This window comes from Lycorma delicatula, chromosome 11 (genome assembly GCF_047948215.1).
Source record: "Lycorma delicatula isolate Av1 chromosome 11, ASM4794821v1, whole genome shotgun sequence".
NCBI classification, from domain to species: domain Eukaryota; kingdom Metazoa; phylum Arthropoda; class Insecta; order Hemiptera; family Fulgoridae; genus Lycorma; species Lycorma delicatula.
In genome coordinates this window covers 47028682-47045293 of record NC_134465.1, presented here as the reverse complement: position 1 = coordinate 47045293, position 16612 = coordinate 47028682, and the positions used below count along the sequence as shown (strand labels likewise).

Genomic DNA, 16612 nt, shown 5'->3' with positions numbered 1-16612 from the left:
TTCATAACATAATCTTCATGTATTACTTGAAATAAAGTAGAAATTATGTATAGAAAGTCTGTTAATAAAACATCTGATTTTTTTCTTAGCTAGAAGCATTTGGGGATCCAAGTATAGGTCTTAGGAAGCATTGTGATTAATCTGGCTGACTTTTCTTCAAATATCATTGTATACTCAGATTTGTATATAATCAAGCTTGTTAAATGTTTTATTATATTAGGGGCAGCTGAAATGCTATGCTCACTGGAATGTAATGGTAGAACAAAATGTCAGACAAAGAAATAGGTGCTACCATCTTGTAGCTTCATTCTCCTAGTCAAATTGTTAACCCATTACCTCTCATATCTGTCAGTTAACATTGTTAGTCAAGTACTTCTACTATCCCAGTGTGTCTAAAACAACTTAAAGACTTCCATTTCAGTATTGTGACCCAAAAGAAAAATGGCAGAACATAGAATACCAGTACTATGATTTGTCACAATTAAAAAATTCTCTTGACAGTGTTCTGGAATTTCAAACCATCTACATGACTGAGTACCTTTAGGGCAGGTTAGTTGTAAATTCTATGCGATACATAGAGACATTAATTCATCTTAGGAAATGTGTGTGTTATCTTTGAGAATCAATATAGCCAATAATCTGGTCAAAAAATATCGGCCCCCACTACACTATTACCAGAAACAGCATGTCATACACCACTTTTTTCATTATGAAGTCAAAGCTCAAATATCTGGTGAGGATTTTCAGTCATCCAATATCTGGTGTTGTGCAAATTAACATGCTCAGATAAATGACACCATTCCTCGTCTGAAATGAGATACAGCTAGTTATCTGTCCATTAACAATGTTTTTTAAGAAACCAGTTGCAATAATTAAAACATTTCAGTTTGTCTGTTCTCTTAGTTATGGCCTTACACAATACAGTTTAAAATTTAAATCATGAAAAATCTTTTAGCAAGATGTATACACTTTATTCCACTTTGTTGTGACAACTATATATTTTTGCAGAGCAGCAGAAATTCTTCTTTGAATATCTGCTACAGCCTCTGCAGTCCAAACAGAAGGTCACCTGTTTCATTTTACATTTGAAACAGACCCCGTTATATTCATTTTCTAAATGAATTGCATGCTACTCTTTGCTGGGTTACTGGCATTCAGAAATTTTTCTGTGAATTTTTGACATGTATTGACAGCTTTGAAACAGTTTTTTGCATCAGGTGACTCTTAATATGATCACTTGAACATATAAGTGCATTGCTGCACAAGGTGCTCACTTTGAACATTTTTGTAAATATATAATAAATATGTTAACATTTGCTGATGTAAATACAGAATTTAATTTGTGTTTTCATTTTTAGAATGTAACACATCATGCCTGTAGTGGTTTTATTTTAAGCTGGTCATACAGTAGAGTATTTTATTGATTGGATAAAATGAATTTGTTTAAAACTTACACTCACAAATCAGTATTTATTTACAAATAGTTGTTTCTTAACTTGTATTTGTTTTAATTTTTTTTCAGTTGTAAGAGTAAAAAATAATACGACAGAATATTCTTATCAATCAATATTAGAAATGATAAATGTAACAACTGATTTGACTGGAGCTTATCATTGTTATGCCGTTAATTCAGAAGACAACAGAAAAAAATCTGTAATTCACTGGCTGGAAGTTCAACGTAAGTTATGTTACATTTATTTTATTAATAATTATGTTTATATAAATATTAATTGCTATTAATTGTGTTTTAGAATAATTTTTTATAATAAAATTTATTACTGCTATCAAAAATTTATAGACAGAATTCTTTTTCATTATCTGTCCAGAATTTATTTTAATTAGATTTTTGTTGTTTATAAATTATGTTCCAAATAAGCCATCAGTTCAATGGATTCTGTGCCAGAATGATATTTTTTTTTTTTTATGCAAAAGTTTCTGCATTCAAATCCTGATCACCCTTGGGAATTTTTAATATACCACAAATTTTTCATATCATATTTACATGCACAAGCCTTAAACTTTTCTGGTGAATTATCATTTTAAAAAAAACAAAATTTTTAATGTTTATTTTTACAATTAATTCTTCTTAATTATCTAAAGCAATACGAAACATATATATTGCATTAAAAATTATAATAATTCATCAGTTGCATTACCATTTTTATCGGTTGGGATAGATTTAAATATAATTTATGTGAGAGCATGACTCCTAAAAAAAGTCTTGTAAAATAGGCAGTTAATGACACAGCAAAATCATCTATTATAAAATAAAATAAACTTCAGATGTGAAGTGCTTTTAAATTTAGTTACATTTGAATCGATACACATCAATTACATTTTGTAAAACAATTTAAGAAGAGGTGTTTGACTAAATGGTTGGTTTAGGCTAGGAATGTGTAACTCAAACTAGTATTCAGAAATGCTGGGAAAATGAATTTTCAGTTTTTTACACCAGCAAATTTATAACTTCGACAATTCAACTGAATAGAAACCTGAAAACTTTGGATGCTAGTAACATCATCTGATAGAGGAAAGTAAAAGGAAAACCTAAACATCAGATGATAGAAAAGTGATTGATATTGAGGAGGCAATTTATAAAGAATTGGGTGACCAGGAAATAATAGCATATTTGTAGAAAGATGTTAACTGATGAAAACAGTTGTACATAAAATAAAGAAATTTCAATAGCTTAGGAAGCTTTCAAAGGTTTGAAAGTGACTGATCTGTTGGAAGATCAATGCAGTATACAAAGTAATCTGCAGCATATAAAACTTCTGTAGCTAGCTTCCATCAAAGGTATAGTTTTTAATAACACATTGAAAGAATGTTTATAAATAAAAAATTATAAAAAGTAAAAGTGACTTTTTTAATTTGAATTGTTCAAATACTGTACAATCTTTTTTTATCATTTCCCGTATATAAATGGTTTGATGTTGGACTAGGGACAGTGAATGCTATTTTAAAACAATTTAAAGAGACTAGTTCCTTTTCACCTCAAAGGAAAGGTAAATTTGGCCATAAAAGAAAAACTACTCCAACACAGGATTGGTTATTAGTGAGAAAAAATGAACTTGATCCAAAATTATCTGCTTTGGATTTAAATCAAGAATTAGCACCCAGTGGAAGAGATTTACACATGACAACTGTTAGATGCTGATTTGTTGCAACTGGATGGATAGCTCGATGGCCAGCTACAAAAGCTTCTTTTAACACCACCAATGTGTAAGAAGGTTCTTATAGGCCAAACCCATACTAACTGGACCAATGAATACTGAAAAAAATATTATGTTTTGAGACAAGTCACGTTTTTATGTTTATTGCATACATTATCCAGCAGTCAGTTAAACTTCCCCAGAAAAAAATGTTTTGGGGTTGTTTCATGTTTGAAGACCATAGGAAAGGATTGTGACACAACTTCAAAATAAATTACTTTAAGGCAACGGAGTGTTCCAACAAGATTTGGTGCCATGCCTTACTGCCAAAAAAGTAGAAACATTTTTCAAATAATGAAACATTAAGGTGTTCTCAGGGTCAGGCAACTCCCCAGACTTAAACCCAGTTGAAAATCAAATCCAGTTGGACAGTAATAAAAAAAACTTTCAGAAATGAATTATCAGACAAAAATTGGTCTCATTAAAGTAGTAATACCGGTATGGTTTCATGATGAAGAAATCAAAGCAATGTGTAGTACACTTGTTTAATCGATGCCAAATCATGTATGTGAAATGATTAAGGATAAGGAGGATATATTATAATTACTAGATTTTCACAGATTTTACAGGTATGATTTTTTTTAAATAAAGTTACTTTTTATTAAATAACTTCTGTTTGGGTTAATTTGCACGCTACTTTATTCTATATCTTCATATATATTTACTTTAATATTTCATGTGTTTATATTGTAAATAGTCAATATGGATTTCAACAACCTCTGTAGTTTATTTTATATTTAGTTGTTTATTCTTTGATGCTGCTGTGATCAAGATTTTACCACGGTTTCCCTTGATTCATCCAGGCAAATGTTGGAACAGTTCGTTTTTTAATCTGTGGAATAACATATTTATTCATTTCTGATGTGATCTATAAAATGTATTATACTGACCACCAATAAAAAATTTATTTATTTTATTAGTATAACTTCAAGATTATGTTGTTTAAGGATATTATAAATAATTAGTATTTAATTATATTTAATAATTTAAAAAATTGTTTGCAGTGGTTGGTTGATTGATTTTGTGATAAGATTGTCTTTTTTAACTGCTATTTCATCTCTTGCTAAAGAAGATTTATTCTGCTTAAAGATTTATTTTAACATTAATGCTATATAAGTAGATACTCTTATAATTTATGAATGGGTTGTAAAGAAAGAATTTCTAATAACATTTTTGGAAATTTCAGATGTGTTTAAAAAATACTGCAGACTTTCACTGTATCAAACAGTAAAATTATTATACAGACAAATACAAGGTCTGTATGACATTTTATGTTTATGTGAAACTGAGAAGGTTAATAAGAGTATTTTATTATATTTTAATTTGTTAATTATACTTTACAGTAATTATATTTGTTATCAAAGTGATGTATTTATATAAATCTTAATTGTTTCCTGCTGCTTACAGTAGATTTTGAAACATCTTTTAAGTGAATAGTACTTAGTGTGTTTATTACAGTATTATAAACTTTTAAATATTTTCTACTGTATATAGTTTTCAATTTGAGAAATATAATGATAATTTTTTTTCAGCCGAAGTAAAACCATCTGTAATCGTATCATTTAAGAATGAATCTGATGCAGCTGTAATCGGTCATACATTAGAGTGGGAATGTGAGGCAGAAGGTTCTCCCTTACCTAAAATAACTTGGTTAAAGGTAAAAAATATAGTCCAGTTTAGTTTTTTATTAATCTAATTTATTCATTCACTCAGATGAACTACGCAGTAGCTCCTTCGGGTACCAAATGTTACGAGGGCGGTTCAGAAAGTAACCTCCGTTTGGCTATAAATAACAAACCTGTATAGATAAAAATATTTTATTATGTACAACTTAAAACTACAGCTTTAATTATTTTTCAACCAATTCATCATTTAAATTCAAGAATTTATCATAGCACTTTATAATTTACAAATACCTTCATAAAATTCAGCCAACTGGGCACCTAGACAACTTTTCATGGCACTTTGAAGTGTGTCATTGTCATCAAAGTGCTGCAGTACAAGCCAATTGATGCTAGTGTACTGTAAAAATTTGAAGAAACTTAGGTGAGCCATTTAGAACAAACATCGCAGTATGTTGTCATATCTGGTGTTGTTATTTTACATGACAACACTCGTCCTCACAGTCCTCACTCATCCTCAAAGAACTCAAAAACTTCTGAACCAATTCTAATGGAACATTTTTGATCATCCCCTTACAGCCCAGACTTAGCACTGAGTGATTTTTATCTCTTCACTCGCATGAAGAAATGGCTTACATCATAGCACTTTAATGATGACAATGACAACGAACTTCAAAATACTGTGAAAAGTTGGTTAGGTACCCAGATGGCTGGATTTTACGAAGAAGGTATTTGTAAATTAGTGAAACGCTATGAAAAATGCTTGAATTTAAATAGCAACTATGTTGAAAATTAGTTAAAAGCTGTAGTTTTAAGTTGCATGTAATAAAATATTTTTATCTATATTTTTATTTATAGGTTTTTTATTTATAGCCAAATGGAGGTTACTTTCTGAATCGCCCTTGTATTTACAGCCAAACCAGAATACTTGATCATAATTTTAATAAAATTCTTAAGAATATTATTTTTTTTTAATTCCTGTCTCCCTAAAATATTTTATTAAATTAATCAAAGATATGTAAATAAACAAGAAGAACCTTAACATTCTATCAAACTTGGTGTGCCTTTTTTGATGTTTGTTCTTCATTTTAATAACACGACCCATGTTTCATCACTGTTATGGCATATTTGACTAATTCTGAATTATCAGCAATGTCAGCTAACAATTGCTCTGTCATGTTTTTATGATGTTGCTTTTGTTAAATAATTTAACACTTTCAGATCAAATTGTCCTATTACTTGTTTTATATCCAAAATGACAGCAAAAATTGTTTCACATGACCCATTAGAGATTCTCACCTCTTCAGTAATTTTCTAATATTGATCAAAAGATTATTAATTACAGTGTCCAAATTTTCACTGGTCCCTGATGTCTTAGAACTACCAACTATTTGTCGTCTTCAATATCTTCATGGCCTTCATGAAACCGTTTATACCACTCCTAAACAATTAGTGTCATCATAACTTGTTCACGTTGCCAAAGAAGCATGTATTCAGCCTCCTTTCACCACCTGAGTTACTACCTCTGATTTTATTAATTGTGTAAAACAATCACTGAGAGCAAAGTGGCAAGGTGACTGGATGACTACCATCGATAATAAACTCCGGCAGATTAAACATTCTGTGTTGGCATGGAACTCCTCATGCAGAAGAACTCGATGTGAAGAAGTAGTCCTCTGCCGATTGTGGATAGGACATATGAGGGTCACACACAAGTACCTAATGACAGGAGGACACGCACCCCTATGCACACGATGAAACTGCCGCATGACTGTGCACCACATACTCATAGACTACATTTGTTATGCGTCATAAATTTAATCTACCCAGAAACATCCGTGGTATCTTGTACAATGATAATGAAATTTTGGACCAGATGTTTCTGTTTTTGCGCAGTACTAGGTAACTGCAAAAAAATTTAATATTGTCATATATATTTTTTACGCTAGAAGAGTTTTTGATAATGTTTTTTTTCCTTACTTTCAATTTTTATTTTTTGGTTCTATGTCTTTAATTTTATTATCCGAGTAGGGAGTCTTTTGCACACCCTATCGGAATTAGATAAATTTTATATAGTTTCCTTTTCTATTATTTTAGCTTTTATATTTTAAAGACTCCATCTGTGATATTAGTTTTGAGTTTTATTTCACTTTTTAACTTTTTTTTTAACTTAGTTTTAAATTTGTTATTATATAATTTATATTAGTTTTAAGCCTTATTTAGTTTTATTATTTTAGTGTTATTTAAACTTTTTATTAAAAAAAAATTTGATGATAACACACAGGCGTTTTTCCCCCAAAAAAGAAAAAAAATAAATAAATAACTTGTTCACCAAAAGAACTTTACTATATTTTATTCCATTAATAAAATACAGATCCTTTATTTTGCCATTTTCAAACAAAATAAATACCCACTTGTAATAATATACATACTAATTATTCAATTGCCAGATTTGAACTACATGTCTAATACGGCTGAAAATGATGATACACATTATAAACAGTGCTGACATTGCAGGAGGAAAGTATAAACTCAGTAAAAAAGACACAGCACACAGAATTAAACAATTTTTTTCTACTTTTTGATCCTACTTCATGTTATTCTCTTCCAATATTGTTTTTAAAAAAAAAAAATCTTCTTATAGGCAGTGTAATTTTTTGTTTATAACCAAATTTACATTTAAAATATCTCGATAAAACATAAAATAGAACCACTGAAGTATTTTCTGTTACAAAAAATTATTTTAATAAAACATTTCCTGAGAATAAGAATTAAAGGAAATACGATTTGGAACAATTTTTATGTGAAATATTTGGAATTTTGAATGAAGATTTCAAATAATACAAGATAAACAAGGTGTAATAATTAGAGATACTTCCACTTATATAAAATAAAATAGTTAAGGACCATAATAGAACCATGGGTCCATAAAAGGATGGAGTATTTTTTACTATTAAATAAGAAGAAAAATCTTTTAATCAGTTATGTGAAAGAAAAAAAATTCACAATGTTTAAACTAGGTTAAACTAAGAACTAAATTTTATAAAATATTTAATTTTTACCATCAGTCATATGTGGTAGTGGCTCAGGTTACTTGGTAGTTCAGCACGTGTTTTCTATCAAAGATATTTTCTTATAAAAAAGCTGAGTTTGTGCAGGTAAGTCTATGTCATCTAAAGTCAGTTGGATTTGTTCTCCTATTACCTAATATGCAGCTAATTTGTTTTACTTTTTTAGGATAGTGTAGAAATAAGAGATTTTGAAAACTCTAACTCAGACAGTACTTACATACCACGAGTACGTGTTTCTCAGAAATATAATATAAGTACATTAATTATTGATGAAATTACTGAAGAAGATGCTGGCTATTACACTTGCAAAGCTGAAAGTAGAGTCGGCAGTACATCTAAAAGTACTGTTCTAAATACAATGCATGCATCACCACAATCAAGTAAGTAGATTCATTTATTTTATTTTATAAATTTTTTCATTTAATTTGTAGAAGTATGTTTTAAAAAAAAATCTTTTTTGGATTTATATAGCATCTTTATCAATGGTGAAAGTAAATAAGAAGCAGAGAAAACTCTAGAAAGTGAACTTTATTTTACTATATATATTTTTTAATTTTAAATTACTTTTTTAGTCAGTTCATTAAATAGTTTATATACCTAATTGTAAATTTTTTGCATGTTAGGGTATTTTTTAAAATCTGTTTTCTATTAATTCTTTTACTTTCCCATCTAGCGCTATAGCAGAGTTATAGCTCTGGATGTAAACTTTCTGATTGTTAATGTTTGTATTTACATGTGTGTGTATGGTGTTGGCCTCTAAATCACATTATATCTCCAGAATATTGAACAGATATCACCAGACTTGGTCAGATTACTTATTTATAGGGGCATTGATGCCAAGTTAAAAGGTTAAGAGTGTTAGGCTGTAAAACAAGTCAGCCTCAGTATCTCAAGATTTCACCTAATTAAGTTTATTTTCTTAGATGCATTTTAACAAATGCTCGTAAGAAAAATAACAAGAAAATAATATTTTTGCAATATTTGCAAAATAGCACCCTCAACCCAAAAATATTCTAAATTACTTCTATGAGGAGGCTGAAATGTAATGCACCCTGGAATGTAGCGGGTGAACAAAATGACATCACAGGTGAGCAGTAGAATTAAATAAATGAATAATATTTAAAGTTTAAAAGTAACTCAGTCTGGCTGAGACTCAAACTCGATTGCCTGGTCGATTCGGTACCCTCTGCGTTAAGCTACATGGCTACGTCAGTCTGCCGATCGTATAAGCAAAATCTGTTCTGTGTAAGTTGTGAAATTACTTTAATTTAGTTAGTGTCGACTGTCACAGCTAGTTCTGTCACACCCATGTGAATTAAATACAGTACGTGCAAGCGCTTTAGTTAGAATCATTGAATTAAATAAACAAAAAATATTTTATTTAAATAAAATGATAAATATTTTAAATTAAGTTGTATGTGTAAGTCATGCATCAGAAACAACCCACTTTCCCATTATACAGCTAAAACCGCATTCTGGGAAAGTCCTATAACTTCATTGTCAGCTTTTTTGTTTTTATCATAATTATGGTTAATTATTAAGACATGATAAACTATTTCTATAAATAACTAAATCAATCGCAATGAAACTTAAGAACTGAAAACACTTTCAAGAAAGTTTTTAATTATCAATAACTTCAAATTATTGAAGTTGAATACCAAAATCTGAAAACATCAGAATCACAGATTTAACTATGTGATTGTGCAAGAGGTGGTTGAAATGTAATGCACCCTGGAATATAATGGAAGAACAAAATGTTACATAAAGCCACAGGTGTTGCCATTTTGTAGTTTCATTTCCCTGCTGCTATTGCAAAACTCATTGACCTAAACCTTCTCATTTTCTGTCAGTCACCATTGTTGGCCAAGTATGCAGCTATGTCAGTGTGTAAAACAATGTGCAGAAGTCATTTTCCATTTCAATATTGTCGTGGGAGATGAAACTTGGGTGATCATTATAACCTTAAGAAAAATGACAAAGCATGGAGTACTGACACTATGGTTTGCCACAACCGAAAACATTCAAAACACAACCAACTAAAAAAATATTCTCTTGACAGTGTTCTGGGATTCCAAAAATGTGTATATGACAGAATACATAGAAGCCTGGTCGACTGTAAATTCTGTGACATTTATAGAAATATTTGAACGAATTAGGAGGTGTGTGTATCATGTTTGACAATTCACAGAGCAGATAATTCTGTAATATGATAATGTTCGACCACATACATTGCGTACAATTGCCATGGCTCTTATGAAGTTGAAATTTGAATCTATACTCATCAGACTTAAAGTCCTGCAAATTTCACTTCTTTCCAGAATTAAAGAGTGATATTAAGTGTACTCATTTTATCATGGATGATGAACTGAAGGACACTGTGAAGTCAAGGATCAAGGAAAGGCTGCCAGCATTCTTCATTGACAAAATGAGAAACCTAGTTCACTGTTGGAAGAAATGTGTTGCTGTAAATGGTGACTAAGTGGAAAAATTAATGTTTTGTAGCAAATAAAATGTACTTTTCTGCTATATTTGTTTCATTTGACTGTTTTTCTTTTAGAAGTTATGAGCAAGATGTGTATTACATTTCACCCACCCTTCGGACATTTTCACAATTTTATTTCTTTTAATTTTACATGTATTTATTTTAAAGAAATTATCTTTTCTGTGGTTTTTTTTATTATTAGTCTTAGTTAACAATAAACATGACTCTCAATAACCTAAACTAATTAAAACCATGGTTGTTCCAGTTAGCAAAAAATTTAGCTTGCCTGGAAGGCTCCAAAAATAAAAAATTACAGTAGAAATAAATAAGTTTTTTTATTGTATTAAAAATACAGTATTTCTTTCAAATTAATCTTATGATACTGTGTAAATGATGAATTCACATTTTTTATTAACCCTGAACAAAATAAAATATCAGTTAACTATTAGAAACAGTTTAAAAAGGATTTACATAAAATCATAAGAGAATTAAAAGATTCAGCATGAAAGAAAATTAAATAAAATAAATATAAAAATTGTGGAACTAGATATTTAAAATGTTTTATGAAGCAAAATTTAATGAAACTGATTGTTTTGTTTTTTTTTTTTTTTAATTTATTGTTTTTTTTAAATCAATTTTTTTAAGGTTAATGTTTCTATATAGTATATTTTTTAACACTATTCAGAGTTGCTTTCTCTAAGAGTTAAGATGTTCATTATACAACCAGTCTCTGTGATGAATAGAATAACTGTGTCACTTGTGGATCTGAATATTATCTGAATTTCAGTGTTCTTGGTATGTTGATAAGCAATAGAGTATTAGTTTCAGAGAAGATTATGAAAAATGATTTTCCTTTTTTGAAGCCTTGGCATGAAATCTTGTCATACGAGGGTTATTTTTTTTTCAAGGTCTGATCGGTCACGAAATTAAAACCACAGTGAAAATAAAAAAACTTTTTATTTGTAACAAGTTACGCTATTTCTCTACATAGTCGCCAATCCGATTTAGAAATTTGTCATAGCGTAGTACAAAATTTCCAATACCCTCGTCATAGAACGGAGCCGCCTGTGTTCCCAAGCATCTTGGGAACCCATATTGCACACAGTTTGCGGTACTGAAGTCTCTCACTCACAATGGTATAGAGAGCGGACCTTCAAATTTCAGGAAATGAATCACTCAATACAGAAATTGTGAACCGACGATTTTCTCGAATCGCCTCATCCACTTGCTCAACGAGATCATTGGTTGACACTTGCTTCCTTCCCTGACCGCCTGCATCATGAACATCTGTATGTCCTGCTTTAAAGTTCCTGCACTATTGTCGCACTTTGCTGTCACTCATTGAAGTTTCACCGTACACATTACTTATTCGTCAATGAATTTCAGCTGCATTACACCCGTCAGCCTGAAGAAATTGAATTACCGCACGCACTTCACACTTGGCAGGAGATGCTATTGTTGTAGACATGTTTACGTGCTAGCTGCGTGTTCAGAACTAAACGAAGTGACGCAGCGTGATTGAAGGCCATACTAGAGACGCTGCGTAACACATATGCGCAAAGGTTCATCCAATTTTTGCACGGGTTTTTATTTTGTGACCGATCAGACCTTGAAAAAAAATAACCCTGTACTTTAAAATGACATTCTCAATTTTTGGAAGTGACTTACAAGTTACTCCCAACATCATCTACAACCATTAAAGTTATAATGCAAGCATATATACATTAGCTTTTAGACAATCCATCTTTATTTATATTATTATTTTTTTTTAAGGTAACATGTTTTTAATACAAAATTTTTATTTTCAGATAAAGCCTCATTCATATGGATTGTACTGTTTTGTATAATTGTACTTTTATTTGCTTTCATCATTATCTTTCTAATACGCAGAGTTAGAAAGGAAAGAGTGAGTATTTGTTACTATATTTTTTTTAATTTCATTATAATTTTTTTTTATAAAACAGCTTGTTGACATTCTAAATGCAGAGTGAGTCAGAAGATTTAATTAAGTAACTTTAACCATTTGTCTGTTATTGAAAAACAAAAAGTTTGCTAGATAGCTTTTAAATTCATAAAAAACAGTTGATATACATTTTTTTTATGTAAGCAATGGTTTTTAATCAACCGTAACAGAGCATAAACACTGTATCAGTGATACCTTATTGCCAAAGCATCTGTCAATTTTTTGACTAGTTCTTGGTTTCATATAATTTTTGAACAAATTAATCAGTTTCAATGCAGTTTTCTCAAAGTTATTATTTATTTCTATAAAAACCTTTTTGCTATTTAAATATTTATAACTTTAGACTGTTTTTGTATTAGTTTTTCTCTTTTCTTGGTTTCATATAATTTTTGAACAAATTAATCAGTTTCAATGCAATTTTCTCAAAATTATTTTTTATTTCTAAAGAAAACTTTTTGCTATTTAAATATTTATAACTTTTTACTGTTTTTGTATTAGTTTTTCCCTTTATTGAATTTTAATATAAGCTCCGTGTGAAAACATTGTGGCCAAGTATGAAACTAGTGGTGGTTGTTACCAGTCAAGTACTCTTTCACGCATGCATATGAACTAAATTACAAGCACAATAAGCCTGTACCTTTCATCCAGAATGTTCTGAGTTTGAATCGTGGCCAGAGTTGGCATTTATCATACGCTAAAAATTGACCACATAAATAATTGTAATTAGGTGGTTGGTCAGTAGTTGCTGAAATTAATCAGAAATGATTAATTTCTTGCAATATAAATGTGAAAAATAGTGAAATTTTAGATAGACCTAAAGGGAAAAGTGTTAATATGGATAATTTTTCCTTGTCAACCATAGCGATACATTTACACTTGCTTTATCTTTTTTTTATTATTTATTTATTATTTTTTTTGCTTTTAAGGCAAAAAGAAAGCAGATAACAAATGGATTGCGTAATTTTGAACAAGGTCAAATTGGAAGCATAAATCCTGATCTAGATTTAGCTGAGCAAGCAGATTTGTTACCATATAATAAAAAATTTGAATTTCCACGTAAAAAATTGAAACTTGGTAAGTGTTGTTTTAAATTTATTATTTGTAAATAGTTACTCGTAGCTTTATTTTTATATCTCTTATTTTTGTTTATTATTATTTTGTTGTAGCATTTAGCCTTAAGTTCTAAATATTTTCAGTATAGAGATCCTGGTAATCATCATCTTCAGGTCTGGGATAATGAACTGCAAGTAATGCAAAGTTACTTCAGGCATTGGGATGTGCTGCTCCATGAGGGCAGGCATGAGGTAGGCGAGATGCTGTGCAAGGGTTGTCCTCAGGCAGCATGTTGGGTCCATTGTTGTGGGTGGTGGAGTTTGCTTCCCTTTTGCAGCTGAGATTGCCTGGCGGGTGTCTCATCGTGGCTTATACCGACAATGGACTCCTGCTGGTTGAAAGAAGCTCACAGAGGGAGGTTGAGCTCCGAGCAACTCAGGCATACAGGATGAGTTGTAAAGTCATCAACATAAGATGACGTTCAGCCCAGAAAAGTCTTCGATGATGCTTCTTAAAGGCCATTTGGCAACCAATTCCAGCAGCATTTGGATCAAAACGGATGAAATTTGCAATTTGCATTTTTCCCTCTTATTATTAGTTGAAAAACTAAAAACTTGTTTTTCAATAATAATGGTTTATATGATGTTGAAGTGTAGAACATGAATAAAAACGAGGTCTTTGTAATTACTGTATTACATTATTTTAAAAATTATTTTTTTTGCTCTACTCTGTAATACAAATATTCATTCATCAATTCATTTTTATACTTACTGATAAGGTCTTATATTGTTAGAAGACGCAAACTCTATATAGTTACTTTAATGCCATTTCCTTTAGATTTTATTCCTCTTACTAATTTTTCACTACCTATATTAAGAAGCTGGCTGGGAATATATCTTCCTACCTCAGGCTAGTTTGAATTATGAACTCACTTGAAAATTTTCCTTAAATTTTCATTTTACTTCTTTCATTTTTTAAAATGATGAACCAGGTTTATTGATTTCATAGTAACATCAAACACTTATGCTATTTTTCTACCTTTGTAGTACACAGTTTTTAATTACTGCATTAAAATGTTATGTTAAAGTTTTACAAACAGATTAAATCAATAGTTGTAACTGTTTACATCTTTAATTTTTTCCAGTTGTTAAAAACCATTGTGTTAATCTTTTTTTTTCCAGGTAAACAATTAGGTTCTGGTGCTTTTGGTGTTGTATTGAAAGGTGAAGCTGATGGTATTTTGGAACCTGATGTTGTTACTACAGTTGCTGTCAAAATGGTTAAACAAAATGTTGATGAGACGCACATAGTTGCTCTCGCATCTGAATTAAAAATAATGATTCATTTAGGTAGACATCTAAATGTTGTTAATTTATTAGCTGCTTGTACTCGCAATCTTAGCAATCGTAAGTATATATGTATAATAAAATGTACTTTTACTTCATTTTAACACTTTTGAAACTATTAATATATTACGTTACCTGTTAAAAAATATTTTAACTATAAAATACTCTGTTAACTTAAAATTATATAGTTTAAAAAAACAATAAATTTTTCTTTTTTTTGTTTTTATTTTCCCATCTATATTGTTAACTATTCAGTATATTATATAAGAGAAAGTATGTTGATTAAGTCAAATTTTGGATGTCAGGATTTTTGCCTATCTTAAAATTTCATGATCCCCTTTAACTAAAAAGTCCAAACTTATCATTGAAAAATTCCTGAAGGATGTACACGGGATATGTGTATGTACATACTTATGCACGTATGTTGACCTGTTTTTTTGTTGATGTCTCCAGACTTCATGAACCAATTTGAATGAAATTTGGCATGGCAGTTTTTGTATATGAAGAATTGATGACATTTAATTTTGATAAGAAGTAGTCAACGGGATAGAGAGAAATTAATCCCATGGGTTATCTTAAAATTTTACTCAGACAGTAGATAAATTTAATGTTCTTAAGGTCTAATAAATGTAATGGTCTAATTCCATTATCTGATATTTATAGCAAATAGAGCCTTTCAAAGTCATATATAGAAAAGTTATACAGTCAAAAGCCATGTAGTTTTACAAGTTATACTATTAAAAGTTATACACAATTCAGTCATTTAAAGATTTCTTTGTAATTGGTTTCCTATCATGTTTTTTATACTTGTACATTTGTTGTTGTTTCTGAAGTAAGAACATAGTCCATTTTTAAAAATGTTTTCCTTTTAATTTCTCTTATTTTTTAATGTCTGAAAATATATGTCTATGACTACAATTAAGTTTATTAAAAACTGAATATAGTTCAAATAAAAATTCAGACTAGTTTTGAAAAATGTATGTCTTATTAAAATAGAAATTTGAAGTTTTAAGATTATACAAAGTATTTTTAAGTAAATGTTACTGTTAATCTTCAATTAAAGTATTAAATTTATGAAAAATTAAATTAAAATTGGATCGATAAGTATAAAAAAGTACCTTCTTTTTAATGTTATTCTTGTAGCATTAGAGAACAGCAGTTATAATAGGCAATCTGTGAAGACTAATCTTACTGATTAATTAATTATTTGTTATTACTGTTTATTGTTTTCTAATTTTAAATGATTAACTAATCATGAATGTCGGGTTGATATATGGCCTTGTAATGTAAATCTTTATCTGATCAATATATAAGTTATCATCTAGTAATACTTGTTTCTGATTAGGAAAGGAACTGATCCACACAATTTTTTATGGCAAGAACATCTTTGTAATGAATCAATATTTCAAATTCATTAAATCATGATGTTTCAAATTTAAAAAAAATAAAAATCCTTATTGCTTTGTAAGCAAAGAGTTAATTATATAGTATTATAAAGAAAAATTATATGAATTCATTTTAATAATTGTTTATTTATTTTTTGTGTATTTTCAGATGAATTATTGGTTATTGTTGAATATTGCCCATATGGTAATCTTCATAAATTTTTACAAAGTCATAGAGAAACTTTTATTAATCAAGTTAATCCAATTACTGGACGGATTGATCCTACTATAATTAAATCATCTCCAAAGTAAGTTTTTTCTCATTTTTTAAAAAATTTAATTTAGGAATTTTATTTTTTTTCTCATCAGTCCTGCTTATAAGATACTTTGTAGTACATACAAATTATTTTATCGACTTAGGTGGCTTAGGTGGTGTTATCCTCTTGCTTGCCTTTTTTAGCCCCTGGAACCACTGTAA

At 29.5% G+C, this 16612-nt stretch overlaps 1 protein-coding gene across 1 annotated transcript in view; it reads left to right on the top strand.

The window, feature by feature from the left end:
- The window catches only part of LOC142332042 (vascular endothelial growth factor receptor kdr-like), a 199377-nt gene that overhangs the window by 157247 nt on the left and 25518 nt on the right, over positions 1–16612 (top strand). Inside the window, exons 13-19 of the mRNA XM_075378146.1 lie at positions 1523–1678; positions 4745–4869; positions 8072–8285; positions 12196–12293; positions 13277–13424; positions 14585–14809; positions 16304–16442. Of these exons, the coding sequence (XP_075234261.1) occupies positions 1523–1678; positions 4745–4869; positions 8072–8285; positions 12196–12293; positions 13277–13424; positions 14585–14809; positions 16304–16442 (1105 nt within the window). The remainder of the gene's footprint in view (positions 1–1522; positions 1679–4744; positions 4870–8071; positions 8286–12195; positions 12294–13276; positions 13425–14584; positions 14810–16303; positions 16443–16612) is intronic.